The sequence below is a fragment of the Micromys minutus genome, assembly GCF_963924665.1.
Source record: "Micromys minutus genome assembly, chromosome: X".
In the NCBI taxonomy this organism is placed as follows: Eukaryota; Metazoa; Chordata; class Mammalia; order Rodentia; family Muridae; genus Micromys; species Micromys minutus.
This window is the reverse complement of record NC_137970.1, coordinates 82,822,661-82,846,627: the sequence shown is the minus strand read 5'-3', so window position 1 is coordinate 82,846,627 and position 23,967 is coordinate 82,822,661. Positions and strand designations below refer to the sequence as shown.

General features: G+C 36.3%; 1 protein-coding gene across 4 annotated transcripts in view; it reads right to left on the bottom strand.

Moving 5' to 3' along the window:
• Window positions 1–23,967, bottom strand: part of PAK3 (p21 (RAC1) activated kinase 3) — a gene marked incomplete at both ends in the record, with an annotated part of 85,489 nt that overhangs the window by 21,955 nt on the left and 39,567 nt on the right. For all 4 annotated transcript variants that reach the window (XM_080910839.1, XM_080910840.1, XM_080910841.1 and 1 more), the window contains one exon: window positions 15,534–15,597. In XM_080910839.1, the coding sequence (XP_080766965.1) occupies window positions 15,534–15,597 (64 nt within the window). The remainder of the gene's footprint in view (window positions 1–15,533; window positions 15,598–23,967) is intronic.

The following is a 23,967-nucleotide window of genomic DNA, read 5'->3' as shown; positions in this document are numbered from 1 at the left end:
GAGGGAAGGCCAGAATGCAGATGCCCCAGTTCTTCTTAGAACAGAGAACAAAACAATCATGGGAGGAAATATAGGGACAAACAGAGGAGCAGAGATCGAAGAAAAGATCATTCAGAGACTGCTTCATCTGAGGATCCACCCCATATGTAGCCACCAAACCCTAGTTCTATTGCTGATGCCAAGAGGTGCTTACTGGCAGGAACCAGACATGGATGGCTTTTCAGAGGCTCTTCCAAATCCATACGGCTACAGAAATACTTGCAGCTAACCATTGGACTGAACACAGGTACCCCTATGAAGGAGCTAGAGAAAGGATTTAAGGAGCTGAAAGGTTTGCAACCCCATGGGAAGAACATTATCATCTAACCAAACCTTCCACAGCTCCCAGGAACTAAAACACCAACCATTGAGCACACATGGAGAGACCCATTGCTCCAGTTGTATATGTAGCAGAGGATAGCAGTGTCTGGCATCAGTAGGAGGTCCAGTGAAGGTGCATTTTCCCAGTGTAGGGGAATGCCAAGACTCTGAGGTAGGAGAAGGTGGTTGGGAGAAGGAGCACCTTCATGGAGGCAGAGGAGGGGGAAGGGGGATGGTAGTGGGAAGAAAAGGGGATAACATTTGAAATGTAAATACAGAGAATCTCCAGTAAAAAAAGGAGACAACCTCTAGCCAATCACTTTTCCAAATTCTGAGCCTTGCAGTATGTTAGAATATATTGAAATATCTCAATAATATGCTTACACCACAACATGATGGAATACGTGTGTGTGTTAATAATATGCTTACACAATAAATTTTTACTTCATCTTAATTTTAAAATTAACATCTGTAGGCATCTTAGAACATAAAAATGAGAGAAATCAAACTGATAGAGATGGGAATAAAACTCCTTATTCAAAGAAAAAAGCTCCTTATTCTCAGACATATTGTTTGTCAATTTGATTGTTTTATATATATATATATATTTTACCAGCCACTTAATTCAATTGATTCTTTTATCCCTCTATTTTTGTTTTATAGATACAATGCTGTAAGGAGAATATTTATTTTTATAGAAATTTTATTTATTACAAATCTCAGTTCCTCATATGGTACAAATCATATATTAGTAGAGCTGAATGGAAAACTAGATCATCCAAGTTTAACCTTCTCATTACAGATAGGAACTCTGAAGCCTCAAAAGTGGGAAGGATATGCCTGATATGAAAGAACTATGTAACACTGCTGTCCTAACTATGAAGCAGTACTCTTTTAAACATCCAGCATAGTTAAAGAATATTAAACTAACAGAATGCTCCACTATGGACCCTCATCAATTACTACCCTCAGTTTGGCACCAGAGGTTTTATCAGTAGGCTGTCCTTGATGTGGCCAAATGCATAACCATCAAATGGAAACATTACCATCTAGTCTGAAGGATCTAGAAAGGAACAAAGAATTCACAATTTCTCCCTGTTCCTACCAAGTCACTTTATCATCATTCTCTACCAATCTCTTTCCTAAGAACCAATGTTAAACGATGCTAAATAGTTGCTAGGGCAGCAACTCAGAAAAAAACTAATAGTTTAGGTAAATCACTTTGATGTCAACATGTGCATGAATTAGAGGATAGGGGAGCAAGAAAGCTAGGCTAAGAGCAATTTTGCCGAGCGCATAAAGAGAAAAATGCAGTAGGAAGCAATGTAGGGCACAGTGAGCTTGGTGGGAATGAGTGTGGTCACAGGAGGGATAGGTGCCATTCCCTTTTAATGGTTTACAAGTTTAAACATGGTGCTTATGAAGTCACAGTCAGGAACATAAGCATCATTTAGTATGGTTATCTTTTTCTATCTACTCTTTCTTTTCTTGCTACTGCTGTTAGAAATCCCTTTATCATTTACTGAGACTCTTAGTGCCGCTGGGTTCAACTCTAGTTGCCCCTGTTTACAAATGAGTAAATTGTAACCAGGTAAGTGCTGAGTCGTTTGCTGGGGGTTATACAGCTAATAGCTGAGTTTCAAAATGTACCAGTGTGATGTCATTGCTTAATTTTTCAGCTACATCTTTTGCATGCTGTATTTTATTTACATTTTATCATATCTTATAAGTTAACAGTAACACTAAGAAGTTTTGTTTTGCATGTCCGTATATAATGTGTCATTCCTCCCCCTTCACTGTGACTCTGCTTCACTCTTGATTTTGTCTTTCAACAACCATATCTTTTCTATTGTCATGTTACATATATTCCATTACACCTTTTTCCCTTCTCTTTCCTTTTCCTTAAGATCTCCATTTTTCTCAGGAGATGGCAGATGGGGAAAAGATTGTGGGAAGGGAGTGATCCAGAAGGAGGGGGCAGCGTGCAGGATATAAAGTGAATACACTAAAATAGTAAATACATAAAGAGAATTTAATTAGAAAATACTCCCCACGCATACACAAACACCCTTAAATATAGGTTTTACACATGAGAGAAAATATGCGGTATTTGTTTTTGAGTCTGCTTTTTTTTTTGTTCAACATAATGATTTCCAGTTGCATCCATTCCATAAAATATGATTTTATTTTTCTGTAAGGCTAACTGTTCCACTTTCAAACTAGATCTTAAGCATTTTTGTTAATGCTGAGTGCAACTGTGGTTCTTTGTCAAATTTATATTTGTATCTGTTATATTAAACTGCTATTCCCACATACTCTCCTTACGTCTATGTTTTCTGCTTATGTCTTCCCCATGTCTTTGTTAGCCCATTCAGTTTGTCCCGGGACATGATATCTTCTTTTCTTTTGACATAAACATGCATAGTGGTTCTTCTGATTTTCTCACTCAAGTAAGATATTCTATGTGGCTGAGATTGATAAGGAACTATCCTGAATATTTAAGAAAGGTACCACTTAATAAGTCCTTATATAGAAATTATTTTACTATATAAATGCACTTGACACAACGTTTCACAAATGTGTGTTTGATATTCTTACACATGTCCTCATTGTGCTGAATGAAATATGATAGTAAATATAAAATATAACCACCCTGAATAAATATAAAATTCCAGAATAAGACTTAGATATCCATTAAGAACTGTAAAGAATACTGAATGTAAAGATGGTAAGAATGATGGCTCAGTTTTTTTCAGAAAATTTCTTTCTCAAAAATATGTCACTAAGATAAAAAGTAAAATGGAATAAAATTATGTAAGTCACATCGCCTGATGACCTAAGTATATAGAATGCAATTACAGACAGATGGTACGACATTTAATTATTAAGATTATAAAATTCAGTGAGAGACTTTTCTGTTGTTTTCTAGGACATAGCTTTTTTCAGATCATTCATCGTCATCTGTTTCTAAATAGAGCTGGAACACACTATGGATGTGAGGCCAGAAACCTCAGTGGTTATAGTCCAGTGATAGTGAGTCCACAGTTACAGAGTTTAATCCATGGAAATGCCAGATAACTCTGCCAAAAGCAGACTGAAACTTACTTCAACATTATGTCTAAGCAGCTGTTACAAAGTTTGTGCCACTGGTTTCAAGAGGGCCTGGATGGGAAAGGGGGAAGGTGCCTTAATACAGACTCATTACTATGACTGAAAAAAACACACACACACACACACACACAACGTAATGTGTAAACTCTGCTAATAGCGTTTGAATGTGTGGCATCATCTTTCTTTACAAGGGACAGCATACAACACAAGGCATTTAAGAGCATTAAGTAGAACAAAGGGCATCTTCCATTGGCCTCTAAACATTGTTTTTTTTTTTCACAAGTGTTAATGTATTTCCAATCTCCTCCATCACAAAGCCTATTATAGAGCTTAGCCTATGTCTATTTAGTGACCCATAGATGTCTTCTGTCTTGTGTGGTCCAAAGTAGATTCGATGAGGAAGCAAATACTTTTTGGGTGGGTGGTCCAACCCAAAGAATAACACACTAGACACCACGTCTCTTCTGAATGAGGACAACAACAACAACAAAAACTTAAGAGGCTTATTCTCAGCATTTACCCATGACTTCTAAGTAGCACACTGTTTTGTAGGTTATCTGAACTCATGGTCCCCTTTGAGAAAGAAGGGCACTGGGGTGGACTCAAATTACAGCAAAGTATATGAATGTATATATAAACATGCCATAATTAAATGTATTCTTTGATATGTTAACCTAAAATTAAATAAATTCCCCTCAAAGAAATAAGATTTAGAGCTACTCATCTTCAACATGGTAACTTCATCTGAGTGTGTAAAGAGGATTCCTTGTGGAATATTAGGGGAAAATCTGAAAAATACATTACATAATGTATAATTTTTAAAACTTTAAAACCAATATAAAGAGGTCAGTACTGGATGCTTGATTACATGTGAAATGGTAAGACAGCTTACTTGTCATTGTAATGAATTAATTATATTGTCATTAGGTTTGATGGTACAATTGACAAATGTCCAGAAGTTGCATAAAGCTTCTTTGGCTATATGTATGTCTTAATGTCTAGAAGTAAAATGATCTAAAAATTGGTCTCATTGTCACTTTTCATTATCAGCTGGATGTACAGCTAAGTTAATCCCTGGAGAGATATGGCATGACATTGGCATTAAATACATATTGGATATTGGCAAACAAATTCTTCAGCATAGACACATGTATCCTACACTTATATATTGAATTTTATAACTCACAGTGGACATGAATTTTTATAGTTGTACTGTAAAACTTAAAACAACTGTACTTACAGACACACGTATGACTTATTGTTGGACTATGACACTTAGCTATTTTTATGGAGAACAACTTAGAAATTTCAAATGCCTATGTTATTTGATGCAAAAATTCTACTCATGAAGTTATCCTATAAGTTTGCATAAATGTGAAATGATTTATTTGCAAAGATCATTACTGAAGCCTTTATTATATCAGAAACAATCTTAAATGTCCACCAATGAAGGCTTGGTTAACTAAATTGTGCTATATACAAATGCAAACACCAAGCACATATTTAAAAAAGCAAGTTACCTATATGTAACTAACTGTTAAATATAGGCACATAACAGACAAGGAGCTACATAGTATGCCACCATTTAAGCTAAAATATATCCATAACAAACAGATAAATGTTTCTCAATCCAAAAAGAGTTGTCTTATATTTAAATCTCCTAAAATATACCATGTAATAATGTTCTTAAGCATTTTTAGACATTTAATATTATATAAGAAATACATACTTGGTTAAAGTATATTTGGTTCATATGAGATTTAGAAGCTTATATAGAGTGGCAGAATCAGAAAGAACATAAAGGAGCAATTTTAGAGTTTGTGCCCTTGAAAATCAAGTGTTATTATAAATATGCTTTTTCTAGAACTCCCTCAAAACCGATACAGAGAAAGGAACTATCATTAGCCAAAGACGTAATCTGACCATTAAAACCAATAATGAATTTAAAGAAATGAAGCAGACTGAAACTCTAATATTTCATAGATTTATAAAAATATTTTAAATATGAAAGAAAGCCTCCTTGATGGAAGTAATTTTGGGTACTGACTCATTATATCAAAATTTGATAATTAAGAAAGGAAGTATTTATCTTTATTTGTATATTTCCATGTAATCAAAGTTCTAGGTGATTGAATGTAGTTATTTTCAACAAAAGTATGTAAGTCAGTAAGTACAGAAGTAATGATAGATTTATGAAATCATTATTTTGTTATCCTTAATGGAAGGATTGATTTTAGGAATACTCAGCAATCAGGATTCTATAATATGAAGGGCTGGTGCAAATTTAAAGTGGGAGGGGATAATCATACTTTGAATCTTCCTAATAATCCACTCCCCACCAAAATAGGGGACAATCAAACCCTTCATCCTGAATTAGTGTAACATGAAAGAGCACCAACTATAACAAATATTGCCAAAATCTTGACCTGAACTTAAACCTCTTAGAGCTAATTTCTAATTTCTATTTGTAGGAAATATAGAAATGGTGCTTTCTATCAGACGACAACCAGTTTCATTATAAACCAGTTGTGTTGGGAAGCTAAAACTTAGAAGACAAAGGTGATTTTACAGTACAAAAATGTAAGTGCAAAATTTGTAATTTTTGTAAATCTGTACATAAAATGTACATTTGTAAATCTGTGATAAAATGTAAAAAGTGGTGTAGTAGATCTAAAGACTTGTATATAAGTTATAGTGTAGCTATGCATATAAATACATGGTGAAAGTACAGATTCAGAAAGCAATCAACTTAATGCTGCATGACTATGTAACTGTGTAAAAGTTAACAAATCCCCAGAGAGAGCCACGTATGGATTTCACATTTCAAATATCTTAGATGGAAGTCAGATGATATATTTATGTAACTGTCAGGGGACTCCCAAAGGAGCTCTAGCAAATTATAAATGCAATGGTGTTAAAGAAACCTAGGAAGATATTGAAGGGAAACGAGAAAGCAGAAAAATCTACTGAACCAATATATAATTCTATATAACATATAGCTTCAAATATGTAAGTTGATTTTAAATACATAAGCAGCTATAAACCTGACAGCACATGTATTCAGGAAAGTCAAACACAAAAACTATTTTGAAAATTAGTTCAGCTTATATTCAAGTGTGTATGAAATCTGTGTGAGCATGTGCTTGAGTGTCTTTTTAAACAGTGAATTCAAAAACAGAAAGAATATTTTAAATGAAACCAATAGTAATTTCTTTCTGAAAGTTTCTTTTATGCAGACTAACTGGAAATCTGGGGACACATGCTAAAATGACACACATTTCATTGTTTTGTTTATTATTCCACAAATTCTTGATATTAGACTACTTTAACCAACTGGTATCTACTAAAAACCCTAAGTTTTCACAATCAAAACAAAGCATCATATTTTGGATATGAATTCTATCTCTGAGAGGCCCCAATGTTGGGAGCTTGGTCTCCAGCAGATGGAGGTATAAAGAAATTAATGGCTCATGAAAATGCTGGTTCCACGACTAGCTTGATCCATTGATAAGTAAATAGCTGATGGAACTGGTAAGAGATGGGATCTGGATGGAGGAAGTGCTGCTCTAAGATTCTGCCTATGAAGGGTTTATCTTGTTACTGGGTCCAGCTTATAACTCCCTTTGCTTTCTGATTGCCTTGAGATGAGCAGGTTTCCTTTGCCACACCTTTTCATCATGACTCCTGACTCACTTAAGAGCAATAAAATTAAGGATCATAGACCTGTGGAGCACTGAGCCAAAATAAAAACTTTTTTCCTTGGTTTTGTTGTTGTTGTTTGTTTTTGTTCTGTCAGCTATTTTGCCACAGCAAGGAAATAGTGATTCCCACACATTGCAACCTGTTCTTTCATTTTGTTTCATAATCTATGGCGATATCTATTATTCTGGCATTCTTTTCTTTTAACTATGAGTCCACTGTCTATGTTTTCTACTTCTTATCTTTTTAATGAGGGTTCAACAAATAGTGAGTATTTATAACAGGTGTTGTTGTAGAGCTAGGGACAAAGTGGATACAACTCAAGGATATGAAGCAAATACTGACGTAGCGTACTTCTAGAGGCACTACACTCAGCCTACAACCTGCTTCTTATTTATGGCTCTACATTAAACATAGTGAGTGCTCAATAATTGTTCATTAAATTTAAATATTTTCTAAACTGGATCTAAACCAGATTAGATCTGTGATGCTTCCTTACAAAACAAACCAATCCACTAAGATTGTTCAGGAAAAAAAAAAAAAAAAAAAAAAAAACAACGAGATGGGTTTGAAAGAAAAGGTGATATATTTTTTCAGTGCATTTTCATTTGAGGGAAAACCTTGAAATGAATTCAAACATAGCAGTGAGACACCCACACGGCAGCTGCCAGCCTTCATAAGTCCCTCGATTTGTCACACTGCTACGGGTTATTTAGGAAGTATACAAACTTCTGATGATAGTTGTTGACTGAAGAAAAATATATGATTCAGTTGTTTTATCAAAATCCATTGGCCATCTAGGTTTTTTTTTTTTTAATAGAACTCGCATAGAGTGAAAATACTTTAGTTTCTACCTTGACAATCTTCTAGACTTAATGACAATTCGGCAGACTATCTGACTCTTCTTCCTTCTCTCCTTCTCTTTTTTTTTCTGTCTTCCTCACCCTTTCTCTACACATCTGCTCAATGTCTAGATTTGGTAGTCCCTATCGTACAACACTTTTCATAGAAGACTTGGTGAAATTCTATCATTTTTAAAGCTTCAGCTCACATGGCTTCTAATGATTAGACATGAAATCCTGAGTTTGATTTACGATCAATGAAACTTAATTCTATGGCTCCAGGCCTGAATGTTGGGATGGCAGAATCCCATACTGGAAAAAGGCAGTTTTCCAAGTCAATGAGAGTGATTAATGAAGAGGTTTTTCTTAAATTCAGGCCAGAAGATTGAGCACTGTGCTCCCTGGAGCTGAAAATGGAACACAGAGGTGGACAGTTGCACTAAATGATTAGAGGATTTTGAAAGTCACCATAACAATAGGTAAAGCGAAACAATAAAAAACAAGACTTAATGAAAAGAAAATAAAACCACTGTGTCTTGGAAGCAGAGACTAGATTCACTAGTTTAGGGCAATAATTCTTGGAAAAATCAGTTGCGAGCCATTTAAGTAAAAACAAAGTTAATATAAGTGTTTTTTTTTTAATCTAGAGAAAGTATTTTGCTCATTCCCCCAGAACCTTAAGAGTTGGGAATGATCCATTGGGAAAACAAAAACAAAAATGATTAAATTAAAATTAATATAATTATAAAATTCCAATAAATAAACTTCAGTTCTTACATTATACCTTAATAGCTGTTTTTAAAGTGAACTTTGTTGATTTTCATTTTAAAAACTGTTGGTTTTATACTAAGATTATTTGTGTGTGCATCTGAAAAGTGTCAATGAAAGGTGGAGCCAATGTACACAAAAAAGATTGACACGAGTACATACCAGAGCAACCATGCGCTATGACCAGGAAAACCCATGTCATTGTGAAAGAAAAAAAGGATGAAAATGCATTGAGAAAAAAACTGGTAAAAAAGGCTGATTTCAAATGAACAAAATCAGAAATGAAAGGGGAGATGTAACAACAGAAGCTGAGGAAATTTAAGAAATCATCAGATCCTATTACAAAAGCCTATACTCAACAAAACTGGAAAATATTGAGAAAATGGACAAATTTCTAGACAGACACCAGGTACCAAAGTTAAACCAGGACCAGATAAATCATCTAAACCATCCCATAACACCTAAAGAAATAGAATCAGGTATCAAAAACACCCCAATCAAAAAAAGCCCAGGACCAAATGGGTTCAGTACAAAATTCTATCAAACTTTCATAGAAGACCTAATAACAATACTCACCAAACTATTCTATAAAATATAAACAGAAGGAACACTACACAACTTGTTCTTCAAAGCCACAATTGCACTCATAATTAAACCACACAAAGACTCTACAAAGAAAAAAAACTTCAGACTAATTTCCCTCATGAACATTAATACAAAAATACTCAATAAAATTTTTCCAAACCTAATCCAACAACACATCAAAACAACCATTCACCATGATCAAGTAGGCTTCATCCTAGGGATGCAGGGATAGTTCAATATATGGAAATACATCAACATCATCAACTATATAAACAAACTCAAAATTAAAAAAAAAAAAAAACATGATCATTTCTTTAGATGGTGAAAAAGCATTTGACAAAATTCAACACCCCTTCATGTTAAAAGTTTTGGAAAGAACAGGAATCCAAGGCCCATACCTAAACATAGTAAAAGCAATATACAGCAAACCAGTAGTCAACAGCAAACTTAACAGTGAGGAACTTGAAGTAATCCCACTAAAATCAGGTAATATACAAGGCTGCCCACTCTCTCCCTACCTATTCACTATAGTACTGGAAGCCTTGGACAAAGCGTTTAGACAACAAAAGGAAGTGAAAGGGATACAAAATGAAAAGGAAGAAGTCAAGATATTACTATTTGCACATGATAGGATAGTATAGTTAAGTAACCCCAAAAATTCCACCAAAGAACTCCTACAATTGATAAACATCTTTAGCAAAGTGGCTGGTTATAAAATTAACTTAAACAAATCAGTAGCCTTACTCTACTCAAAGGATACACATGCTGAAAAATAAATTAGGGAAAAGACATCCTTCACAATATTCACAAACAATATGGAATACCTTGGTGTGACCCTAACTAAGCAAGTGAAAGATCTATATAACAATAACTTCAAATATCTGAAGAAAGAAATCAAGGAAGATCTCAAAAGATGGAAAAAACCTCCCATGTTCATGGATTGGAAAGATCAACATTATAAAAATGGCCATCTTGCCAAAATCAATCTACAGATTCTATGAAATTCCTATCAAAATTCCAACTCAGTTCTTCATGGAGTTGGAAAGAGCAATTTGCAAATTCATTTGAAATAACAGAAAAACCTAGGATAGCAAAATCTATTCAAAACAATAGAAGAACTTCCCAGAAAATCACCATCCCTGACTTCAAGCTATATTACAGATAAATCGTGATTAAAAACTGCCTAGTATTGTTACAAGGATAGGCAGGTCGATCAATGGAACAGAATTGAAGACCCAGAAATGTACCCACACACCTAATGAAAAAAGGACAGCTTCTTCAACAAATGGTGCTGGTTCAACTGGCAGTCAGCATGCAGAAGAATGGAAATTGATCTATTCTTATCTCCTTGTATAAAGCTCAAGTAAGAGAATCAAAGACCTCCAAATAAAACCAGGTACACTGAAACTATTAGAAGAGAAAGTGGGGAAGAGCTTTAGAATACATAGACACAGGGGAAATTTTCCTAAACAGAACACAAATGACTTATCCTCTAATATCAAGACAAATGGGAACACATGAAATTGCAAAGTTCCTGTAAGGCTAAGAACACTGTCAAGATGACAAAATGGTAGCCAACAGATTTGGAAAGGATCTTTCCCAATCCTACATCTGATATAGGGCTAATTAATATCTAATATATACAAAGAACTCAAGAAATTAGACTCTAGAGATTCAAACAATCCTATTAAAAATGGGATACAGAGCCAAACAAAGAATTCTCAACTGAGAAATACTGAATGGCTGAGAAGCACATAAGGAAATGATCACCATTCCTAGTCATTAGAAAAATGCAAATCAAAACAACCCTGAGATTCAACCTCACACCAGTCAGAATGGCTAAGAGCAAACACTCAGATGACAGCAGATGCTGGCAGGGATGTAGAGAAGGAAGAGCACTCCTTCATTGTTGGTGAAATTGCAGTCTGGTACAACCACTCTGGAAATCAGTCTGGCAGTTCCTCAGATAATAGGACATAGTACTACCTTAAGATGCAGCTATTCCACTCCTGGGCATATACCCAAAAGACACTCCAATACATAACAAGAACACATGCTCCACCATGTTCATAGCAGCCTTATTTATAATAGCCAGAAGTTGGAAAGAACCCAGATGTCCTTCAACAGAGGAATGGATAAAGAAAGTGTGGTACATTTAAACAAAGGAATACTACTCGGTTATTAAATACAATGACTTTATAAAATTCCTAGGCAAATAAATGTAACTAGAAAATATCATCCGAAGTGAGGTAATCTAGTCAGAAAAGAACACATATGGTATGAGCTCATTGATAAGCAGAAACTAGCCACAGAAAAGCTCTGAATACCCAAGAAACAATTCACAGGCCTTATGAAACTCGAAAAAAAGGAAGGCCAAAGTGGCTTCCTCAGTCCTTCTTAGAAGGAAGAACAAAATACTCATGGGAGGAAATACAAAGTCAAATAGAGGATCAGGTATTGAAGAAAAGATTATTCAGAGGCTGCCTCACCTGGAGATCCACCCCATATGCAGCCACCAAGCCCAAGCACTATTGCTGATGTTAAGTAGTGCTTACTGGAAGGAACTAGATATGGATGCCTCCTCAGAGGTTCTGCCAGAGTCATACAGATACAGCTGATCATGCTTGCAGCTAACCATCTGACTGAACATGTGAACCCCAGTGAAGGTGCTAAAGAAAAGACTGAAGGAATTGAAAGTGTTTGCAATTTCATGGGAAGAACAACATCATCAACCAACCAAACCCTCCAGATCTCCCATGGACTAAAACACCAACCATTGAGCAGACATGAAGAAACCCATAGTTCCAGTTAAATATGTAGCAGGAGATATCAGTGTCTAGAATCAGTGGTAGAAGTGGCCTTTGGTCCACTGAAGGCACATTTTTCCAATGTAGGGGAATGCCAAGGCACTGAAATAGAAGGGAGGGGTGGTTGGGAGACGGTGCACCTTCTTGGAGATGAGGGGGGAGCAGGGTGGGGGAAGAGGATATAACATTTGAAGTGTAAATACAGAGAGTATCTTTTTTAAAAAGAGGCCAAAATAGTTGAATAGAAAGGACATTTAGGATGGAAAAACATTCTTTGTTTCATGAAAAGAATCCCAGAGAGATGGGACCAGCAAACAGGGGAAGCTCTGCAAGGAATATTTCAACCTGGCTGTTGTTCATAACTGTACAAAAAATCTGAAGGCCCACTAAGTACAAAATATGTGCCACTGAGCCAAGCTTAGTCTCGTGTTGGACACTAAGAGAGACAAAAGAAGAAATACAGTAGACTTCCTAATCTCTAAGAACTTATTATGACTGAAATGTCAACTGGTTTCATCAGTTTCAAAAGTTATGCAATCTTTGGGAATGTAAAACAGATGTTTCTGCTACACCAAATAGGACATAGGCCACTTATTTTCAATTGCATATGAGGTTTTTGATTTGCATTACCTCCTCCTCTTCATCTTCTTTCCTGATAGGGTCGCCCATGCCAGTGTCATGCTTCCTATGTAACTGAGGATGACTTTGAACACCTATTCCTCCTGTCTGCACTTCCTGAGCACCGAGGCTAGGGGTGTGCCAGCATGTCTGCCCACCTCTTAGTTTTAGATGATAAATACTTTATAAAGGTATTCACATATAACTTTCTGTTGCACCTTCACAAATCCAGGTGTGATTAGCACTCAGGAGGAAATAAATCTTTTTGGTGATCAAAGTCACTCAGTGGTGGCCTAATCTTTGTTTTTGATGCTTTTAATTTGGCTCCATTTTCTCAGAGATATAAAATCATCTCTTAAATATTTTTGTATTTGTTTTCATTTGTTTTACTTTTTAAATTTAATTCTATTTTTGTTCAGCTATATCTTAGTGGCTATAATCAAAATAAAACCATATCTCCCTTTCTCACCTCTGAGAACATAGCTCCACAATAAAGCACTTTAATGAAATCTAATTTAGAAAGTGATTTTTCAATAGAGATAGATTGTGAAGTGTAAATAAAGTCAAATATAATTCTATAAAACTAAAAGCTCCTACACTGCAAAAAAGAATAGAATGAAGTAAAAACTTAAAAAATATACACAATGCGGTGCATGGGATACATCAAGCTTAGGATCTAGAACATATAAGGAAATTAAACCCTCAATAGCAAAAAAAAAAAAAAAAAGCCCCAAATTCGACTACATACAAATGATAAATATAGCTAAATAGAATTTTTTCAAAAGCTGACACGCATGGCCAATGGGACAATATCACCAGGGAAATTCAATATCACCAGGGAAATTTAAAGCAAATCAAATCTACAAGAAGATATCCCACCAAAAGAAGAAAGGTTAAGATAAAAAAGACAAAGGGTAGCAAATACTGGTGATAATGTGGAGAAAAAAGAACCCTGGTATAGTAAGAAAGAGGGAAGAATGAAGGAAGGCAGGCTACCAGATAGGAGCAAAGTTTCTGTGTTCTATTAAAAAGTAGGATACCTACAATAATTATATACAAATATATGTTTTAAAGCTGAACAGTGTCTTTTGAATGTTTTTATCAAGATGATCATTATGTTTACTCTGATTTGAACATCATATATTTTTTAATTTTATTTTATTATTATAATGTGTGTGTGTGTGTGTGTTTTGAGAATAATGTTTTGGGGTAAGTTCTTTCTTTCTACCATAGATTCTGGCAGTTGAGCTGTGGTCGAGATTTTCATGGCAAGTTATTTACCTGCTGTGCCAGATAGCTTGTTATACCTAGCTTGCTATACCACCCAGGTGTGATATCAAAACATCCCATTACTATTCTGGGAGTCATTCAATCCTTAAAGGAATCATGACCCACATGTTGAGAACTGCTGGTTTACTTGAAGGCAAGCAAAATATTATCCCAAATAGGCAATTAATATACAAATTGTCTATGAGATGTTTTATAGTGTTTTGACATGACAGACTTGAAATTACATGTGTATTTTATACTTGCAGCACATTCCAATTTGGACCAGCAACAGTGCAAGTACCCAACAGCCAAATGAAACTAAGCCAAATGTAGCTACTATGAGGACCAATGACAATCTGTGGTATCGTTCCCTCAAACAGTGCATATCTGTCCATTAAAAATGAATTATATGTGGGTATATAGGTGTGTACACATGAGTACGGGTACTTATGGAAGCCAGAACAAGCCTTGGATCCCCTTGAGCTCCATTTGCTGGCATAGATACTGAGAAGTGAACTCTGCCTTCTGTGTACACATTCTACCACAGAACCATCTGTGCTGCCCTCATCATTTCTTGCTTTTAACCAAACACAGAGTAAAATTTAAAAGCCAATTTTTCTGTGTTGCTTTACTATATAATACTGCCTTTTTGCAACTCGTCTTGTGATATTTTCTACTTGGGCATGAAGAAAGTTAATTAAATTTACTATAAAGACAAGAAAGCACTTCTCTCATTAAATATTATTGCATCCTCGGGGCCTGTGGTTTAGTTGCACACTGAAGCTTGAGATACATGTATACTTTCAACTGAGCTGCAGAAGAGATGACTCCTACATCCAGCTCTAATGAATGATTTAACGTTGGTTCACATGTCCAGCTGATGATAAAAATCATATGAGGACTTTTTAAAACTAAGATCATCATTTCTGGAGTCTAATTTAAATAACTGGTGATGTGGGTCTGAAAATCTGAGTCTTTAACAAGTACAGTAGGGCTACTTATTTCTTATCAGCATTCAGAGTGTCAAGCCTACCCAACCCTGGATCATTTAGTAAGAAGCTTCTCCTTTTTATTTTGCTAATGTTCACTTTGACAAAGAAGTAGGATCTAATCCCCACAGGCATTTGGATGTGAGGGCACAATGTAATGAGCCCATTCAGACAAGCTACTTCTTCCTCTAACTCTATCGATTTTCAGGATAAATCACTCTGAGTGTGCACATGATGTAGGTATCAAAATGTCCCTACAAACCATCATCTCAAAGACAGTGAAGAAAGACTCCAGTAGCATGTGTTTAGATATTAGTTACCAAGCAACCCACCAGCAAAAAGAAAGCTAATAGTGATTATACAAAACACAGTATATAATACAGAGAACAGGAGCCATGAATTGCTGGTATATCTGAGATATCAGTAAATTTGAATGTGTGCACTTGTTGGTGTTCATTTTGGTATTTCAAATAAAAATTACTCACCCTTGGCCAATTTTTTCAAATCTTGTATATTTCTTCTTTGGGTCCCCAACACTCACAATGCTTCCTGAAAGAGAGAGAGAGAGATGGGGGGGGGGGGGAAAGAAAGACATTTCCTTTTAACAGTAAAAATTATGATATCAAAGTCAATAACCTTCACAATTTATATGAAAAATAAACTTAATGTTTAAAATACATTGAAATATATCAATTAAAGCAGGGCTAATCCATACTGCTTATATTAAAACTGCTGATGTCTGGGAAACAAGAAATGGACTGACCGAAACTCAGCATTTATCAAAAATAAGTTATCATAAAATCAATATTATAGATTAGGAAATTCAAATACCAAAAATTCTACCCATGATTCTATAACATACATTTTCCAAATTTGTATAAATACAAGAATTCTCTGAATTCCTATTAAGTAATTAATGTTCACTAGTTCCATGCTAGGAGGACGGTAGAGATGGGTCTAATGACTATGTCTGGCCATAAAGTAAGAAGACTCATACTTTCCAAAAAGAAATAATTTAGGAGTCTACTGGAGCTCAAAACATTTGATTGGCATTATTGACATATAATTTAAACATCATAAAACTTACCCATTTGAAGTATACTATTCAATGTTTTTTGTGTGTGTTTAGTCCACACATGTATGTACTTGGGTATATGTATGTATGTGTGTTACTACACATGTGTATGCATGTATAGAAATTACATATAATGACAGTGAATTCCTCTATGGCTTTCCACTTTATTTTCTATATAGGATTTCTCATTTATCCTAGAGCACTCTGACTTGGCAAGACTAGCAGGCCAGAATGTCATATAGATCCATTACAGGAAGGTAAGAGAACTTCAATATATTACATGTCACTGATCTCTTTCTAAATAATCTTGCAGAAGTTCCTCCTTGCTACAGGGTGAATCCAGGATTCCTTAGCTGAACACTGCAGGCCACTGCCCCATCTGGCTTTTACCTAACCAGGGTATGGAATTGTTCCTCTCCTGTCTTTGTCCCCTGTGCTTTAGATTTTAGGAGTGTTCTCACCATCCAGCAGCTATTCACACATGCTTCTCTATTTCCTTTTCTATCTAAGGTATGACTTCCTAATTATAACCTAAAAGTAACCTCAGAGCATCAGCTTGTCCAAAGTCGTCTATGGTCACTCTAACAAAACAGACAAACTTTTATTTGAAGTCAGAAAATCTGTGTTTTTATCTCTTTAATTTTGGTGCCCAGTACAGTGGATACACTGAACAAGTAAGTGAATCAATATAAGAAAACATGCATTCAAATAGTGCACAATGTATATTACCTAGAGATGCCATACTAATTTAAATGACTATTTGTGCCCTGGCCTAGTGGGGAACCTAATTAAAAACTAATAATCAACAATATACATTCAAGAAAAATTTAGCTAAATGTTTCAATTATGGATTATATATCAGGTTTGGAATTTATTATTGCTGGGTTTATTTATAATCGGATTGTTTGGTTGACCAAGGTTAACATTGAACTTCTGACCCTCTTATGCACATCTACTGGATGCTGGAATAAGTGTGCACCACTAGACCCTGTGAGTGTGGTGTTGGGAATAGAACCCAGAGCATTTTGAATGCCAGGTTAGCACTCTACCAACTGACCTACTGGGATTTATTTTTATTTTTTTCTTTATTTTATTATTTTCTTTATTGTGTGACAGTTTCATAAAAAACTTTGTCTTATCCTCTTCCCCCTTCTCTCTTCCTTCGCTGTATTTGGGAATGGATGCTCATGTTTCAGTTAGGTTTAGTATGACAGATACTGTAAGAGCTCCTATAATCCATTGTCTCAGGCAGTGGTGCTGTCAGTCTATCCTCTAAGCAGTCTGGTGAGACATCTGAGAATTGTCTTTGAGTCTTCACTTGCATTCACTCCCTGCATGAGGTTTACTTAGTGCTAAGTCTGTATCTGTTTTCTTCCTTGACTCCTTTATTTTCAATTAATTCCTTCCTTAATTCTACTGCTTCTGTTGGATTCTCCTTATCTTTTGTTTCAACATTCTCCTAATTAGATTTTCTTTTGCCTGTCATTGTGATGTCCCCCCCCCCCCAGGCTCTGCACCTCTCTGAGTGCTTTAAGTATAGACCTTGCCAGACCAGTCTCTGATTTTGATACCAGACACACCTGACACCTATAATCAAGGGTCAAAGTCCTTGGCACCAAGTTCAAGGATCACCATAAATTAAAATTGCACCTTTAACAGCTAGAAACTTATACTCTGACAAAATAGTATTAAGTGTAATTCCTGAGAATGCCTTGTTTAGTGGAAACATTTAAGGTGCCTCTTCTACATAGCCAGTAAACAACTTTAAGAGTAATTCTTTTAAGAGTATTCTTCTATGATTTTGTTGAAGATATTTACTGTGCCTCTTAGTTGATACTCTTCTCCCTCTTCTATTCCTATTATCCTTAGGTTCGGTCTTCTCATTGTGTCCTGGATTTCCTGGACATTTTGGGTTAGGAGCTTTTTGTTTTTTGCATCTTCTCTGGCTGTTTTGTCTATGTTTACAATGTTGTCTTCTGCCCCCGAGATTCTCTCTTCCATCTCTTGTAATCTATTGGAAATGCTTGCTTCTGTGATTCCTGATTTCTTTTTTAGGTGTTCTACCTCTAGGGTTATCTCTTTTTGTGTTTTCTTTATTGTGTCAATTTCCGTTTTAAATTCCCTCTTCCATTCTTTCATCTCTTTGATTCTGTTTTCCTCTAGTTCTTTGAGTTCTTTGAGTGTTTTTCTTGTTTCCTCTTTAAAAGCTTCTGAATCTTTTTGCTTTTCCTCCCTTTCTTGTTTAAGTATCTCTATCAGCATCTTGAGGTATGATTTCAGGTCTGTGTCTTCTTTTTCTGGAGTGTTTGGAATTCCGATGTTTGCTGTTATGGGAGAGCTGGGCTCTGGTGTTGCTAGATTGTCTTGGTTTCCTTGGGATATACTCTTTCTCTTTCCTCTTGCCATTTTGTTGTCAGTGATATGTTCTTGCCTTTCCCTTGTATCTGGTCTGTTTCCCTGGATCTCCACTGGTCCAGGTGGCAGATGGGTCGAGCCCTGTTCTATGCCTCAGAGTCGCCGGGTAGGAACAGAAGTTCCAAAGTTCTATTCCTGGTCGCTGGATCAGACAGGGCGGGGCAGGGCAAGGCTTGGGTGCACTTTCCGTGTGCACTCCGAAGAGATCTCTCTGCTCCCTGGCAGCCCAGGTCTCCCACCCACCAGATGCTCAGCCTCTACGAGCCGCCGTTCAAGAGTATCCTTATTTTCACTTTTATGAGTGAGTGAGTATGGGAGACTGAGAAAGTGCATGGTGATGTGTATGTTTGTGTGTGTGTGTGTGTGTCTCTGTGTGAAAGAGAGAGAGAGAGAGAGAGAGAGAGAGAGAGAGAGAGAGAGAGAGAGGGAGGGAGAGAGGGAGGAAGAACACAAGAGGGGGGAGGGAAGGAGGGAGAGAAGGAGACAGAGACAGAGAGACATAGAATGTCTCACATGTGCAAAGAGGATGTGTACCCACCACAGAGGCCAGAAGAGAGCATTGGATTTTGTGGAGTTGGGGTTTCAGGCATTATAAACCACCTAATATACATGCCAGGAATCAAACTCTGGACCTCTGAAAGAGCGACAACCTTTCTTAAACTGATGAACTATTTCTTCTAACTCTGAGTCTTTATTCAAATAACAGAGAATCGTCACAGTGACTAGCTATGTACCTTCAAGTCTTTGCACACATTGCTCCTTGGTGTTTTGGCTAAGATCAAGTGAAGTCTGTGCATGCTGTATTCATCCCGGGACATACTTCTCATGTTTTCCCCAGTAGGAAGCTCCCTGCTTTAAAGGCTATCTTAGAGGTCACTTTTTCTAGGAAGCCTCCATAATCCCTTTGAATAAGGTTAATAACTTCCCTTTTCTCTCTCTAGCACTATTGTTCTTCCACAGTTCTTAATGTGTCTTCTATCACACTTTGGCATCACCCTTTGGGGTGCTTCAATGACAGGAACCTAGTCTTATTAACCAGCATATCCTTTGTGTCCTCATAAAGCACAAGTCATAAAATATATCAAGTACTCAGTAGATGCTTGTGGAATTAAACAAATAAAACTAGGCATTTCCTTTTGCAAAAAAAAAAGTCCATGGTTCAAGAAAGGTTGAAGAATATATTTATTTTATTTGAGTTATGTCTCTAGAGTACCACCAACCTAGTGATATGTGAGTTGCTATTCTATTTTTCAAATTGTCTAATGGATTTCCACATCACTAAACCCATCTTTCGTCAAGTCCGTTATTAATGGGTAAGTGCCTGGATCTTTTTTCTTCTTTTGATGAAACGATGATTTTAAAGTCACATGAAACCAGAGTGTTATTAAATGGCTTATATTTTCGGAGAAAGTTTTGCTATGAAGTTGCTGAGTGAACTCTTTTCCATAGACTGATCAAAAAGCAAATAAGCTTTAGCTCAAACCACTTTCTGAAATGCAACCAATTTCAATTGGCAAGGCTCAGTTAATGAGGCTTTATGGTAGTAAATTGTTCAACTGTTATTTCCATGATATGTGGTGTTAAAAAAATCTGGAAATGGATCTTTTCATAAGGATTACTAGGAGGCAACCATTTTGATAAGACTGTGCTTTAGAATTTAACTGCTGTTCAATTAAAATGGCGTCCCCACACCCTCTATCCTTTACCAGATAGTCTGTGCTGCCACCTACTGATGCCAGGCAAATATACAAGAGGCTTTCCTTTACAATTCTGGTAACAAAACAAGATTTTAAAAATGACCTCTCTCCTTGGTCCATTACAATCACTTTTATAAATTACAGCAAAGAGAAGGTAAAGTATGGGGACAGAGGAAAGCAAAAATAGGCCAACCAATAAAATTCACTGAAGAAAACAATATAAAAATAGCAGAACCATTTCCAACCATTTAAGAAGCAAATGACTTGTCTTAAAGTATAAAGTTTCTTTTTTCTTTTTTAAATCACAAAGGTCTAGTATTCAAAGATGGGTTTCCTGTTGTCATTCCAAAAGAAAAAATATTGCCCAAGAATATATTTTCTGTCATATTAGGCTGGGCTGATTATCGTCACTAAGAGTTTATCCCTTGAGCATTAAGGTGGTTGTTTTGTTTTGCTTTTCACTTAGGGTTTCTCTGAGTGGCCTGGTCCTCACTCTGCAGACCAGGCTGACCTCAAATTCAGAGATATGTCTGCCTCTGCCTCCCTAGTGCTGGAGTGAAAGGTGTGTGCCACCATCACTCAGCTATGTATTATTATTATTATTATTATTATTATTATTAGTAGTAGTAGTAGTAGTAGTAGTAGTAGTAGTAGTAGTAAGGAAGATCTCAATAATTCTCTAAATTAATTTTTATTATCTCTGATAGTGAATTGGGAAAAAGAGTTTGAAACTTAGAATGCTAGGCAAGGGGAGAACAAAGAGGAGTAAGTGTTCGTGGGGCTTAGAGGAGGGAGGAAAAACAGAATTTTCTGCAGTTCACAATTGTGCTGACTATCCATGCCTTCTCAGAGGCAAACAAGCATGCAAACGTCTCCTTTAATTCCCAACAGATACAGACAGACCACAACGAACAAGCCAGACCCAAGCTATCTGTCTGTGTAAAACTGAAAGGTGATCTGTGTGCATTAATGATTCCTTGGTCTGGCTCCCGCCATCAGTATCTGAATGGAAGATGAATTGCTTGGGAGCTCTGTGGTTTGGCTTGCCTGGTTCCTAGCAATCACATTCTTGGGGTGGAAGATGAGAATGATTAAGTAGGAGCTGCCATTTCTTTCTCATTCTCATGGGGTTCACTCTTGTGTAGGTGGCAGGGCATCCCTGTACTTCTCTGCCTCCTCCCCCCACCTCCATTCCTTTGTCTCTTAGCATAGGCTCCTCTACTACGTTCTCAGGATTAATTTGCACCTTTGAGTCCAATGACATCAATGACTTCTGTGTAGTACCACACTGACGAGTTTGTCCACAGTTCTAAACATCCTATCCTAGTGGAAGATCACTCCCATTCTGCAACAATGGGACAATGGAAATAAACCAATAACTTTAAACTAATTATCACACTGGATATCTAGCCTATTTGAATGCATTTATTTAACCTTCAAAAAAGTCTCTCGTTGTATAGGGACTATTACTATTTCTTCGAAGTTCAGAGAAGGTAAGAGATGTTCAAAGGGATGCAGAGTTTATGATATGACTTGGACCTCATTATCATTTCAAAGCTCATCCTATTGGACGCTCACAATAAGGGTTTGTACTCCTAAGGAAACAATGAGCATTTGTTGAGTCCCCCCCCACTGTGAGTCAGATATATTTGCTGAGGTTTTCATTGTCATAATGTTATGAAGGTATTGTTGTTGATGTTATTATTATTATTATTATTATTATTATTATTATTATTATTATCCCAACTTTTGTGTCAGAAACAGAAATAGCATAGGTAGGTCACTGCTTTAAATCTAGGTGCTTCTGTCTCTAGTATCTGTCCTTTATAGAGAAAGTTTTAAAATGTACTTATGATTCTTATACCCATTTCATAGGTAAGAGACTGAGACCAGGCAATGTTAAATGACTTCTTACTGGTAGCCAGTGTGCAAACTGAGAGGGCATAGAGAGGGTGGAGGATAGAGGGGCTGGGAGGTCTGAACTTGAGATGTGTACTTCTTAAGAAAGCTTTTTCCATTTCTCTGTAGGGTTTCCTTGGCAAGATTTACAAGCATAAAGAAAGGCTGGCAGCCATAAATATACTGATTGTTGGTGGGAAAATGACTGGTGCTGGCCTCTGATAAAGTATAATGTCCAATAGAGAAAAAGTCACTTAATTCTTTTTTTTCTCTGCAATTATTCTCATTAAAACGTAGTTCTCAATAAAACTGCTAGGTCAGCACTTTCTCCTGTTTGCCCTGCTGTTCCTTGATGCAGAACAAAATAAAGAGCCAGAAAGGTCCCAGCCATAGGACTGTCACAGGCTATAAGGAAAACTGGGGCTCAGAAATGTAATGCCAATTTCTCAGCTTTCTTATGAAATGTATAACTCAATGTTCACGACAATGAATGTACCGAGGTTCAAAAGAGACACCAGATTACAGTCATTGACTATTGCATGACTGTCAGACTTTAAAAGCCTAATGTAATCTCTCTCACAGTTCATGTCATATGTACAAAAGGAAAGAAGAAATGTATAGTGATTATCTGAACCACTGAACTTCATTTTCCTGGTGATTCTTGCATCGCTCCCAGCTGTCTGATACGTGAGTAGTTGCATTATGCAACACCAAAGTGGCTAATGGAGAAAAATGCAAGCTTTAAAGGCATACAAATGTAAGGCCAAAGTCTGGCTCTACTACTCATTATTCTGGTGACTTGGTCGCTTAAGCTTTTTAAAATTTATATTCAGTGTCCTGTAAAATGTAGACATTCAAATCTACCATAACTGATTGTAGAGAAAATAATATATGGAAAGTGGTCACTCACAAAGTGTTCCTCATGGAAGAATTATTATGGCTATTACAACAAATCACGGGCACTGAGGCTAGAAGCATATTTAATCGAGTATAGAAAATTCAGTTTGCTAAATTGTAGCAATTCCAGTTCTGAGTGCTGACAGCTGAACTTCGACCTTGGCTGCCCCAAACATCTCTGCTCCCAGTGCTGACAGTGCTACATTCGAAGTGTTTTAAATGAAATAGACACAAAGTAATTATTCAATCCAAATCACAATTTTACTGTCAAAGGGAAGGGAGGTGGTATCACAGGCTATGAGTCCTACCAGCATCTCTAACCTCCATCTTCTAGATGACAGTAGCCTAATAACAATGGGGAAACTAAAAACTATCTTCAGCTAGCTCCTTAGTGGCAAAAATGGCCCCATTGCCATGTTTACAGTGCCTCCCTGTGGCCAGAAAATGAATTTTCTCGTTTCCTTTGCTCTCTTAGCTGAAAAAAAAAAAAGGTAAAAAGTGGCAGTCCTTTTATTGTTTTATTGTATTATGCTAATAAAACTTACCATTCAAAGAGAAAAAAACAGAATAAAGCACTAGTAAGAGTCAAACTGGGAGCACTGATTGCTAATATCTAGCCATTCTGTGTGAATTTAATAAATACATTTTTTACAGGGGAGAACCTGTTTCATAATCTTGAATCTTGAGTATTTTGTCAAATTAGAAATGGCAGCAGTATGTGTGAACCAGTGACACCTTGGAAGTGACTACTGCTCCTGTCTCCCTCCCCATAGATAAGGGGAAGCTATTTTTACCTGTGGCTGCACGTTTCCTATTGTATTCTATTGATTTTTTTTTAAACCAATGTCTATTAATGGGGACCTTCTGGTATAGTCATGACATCCTTAAATCAGAGCATTTTAATTATTTTTTAGTATTGTAATCTTAAAACTTACT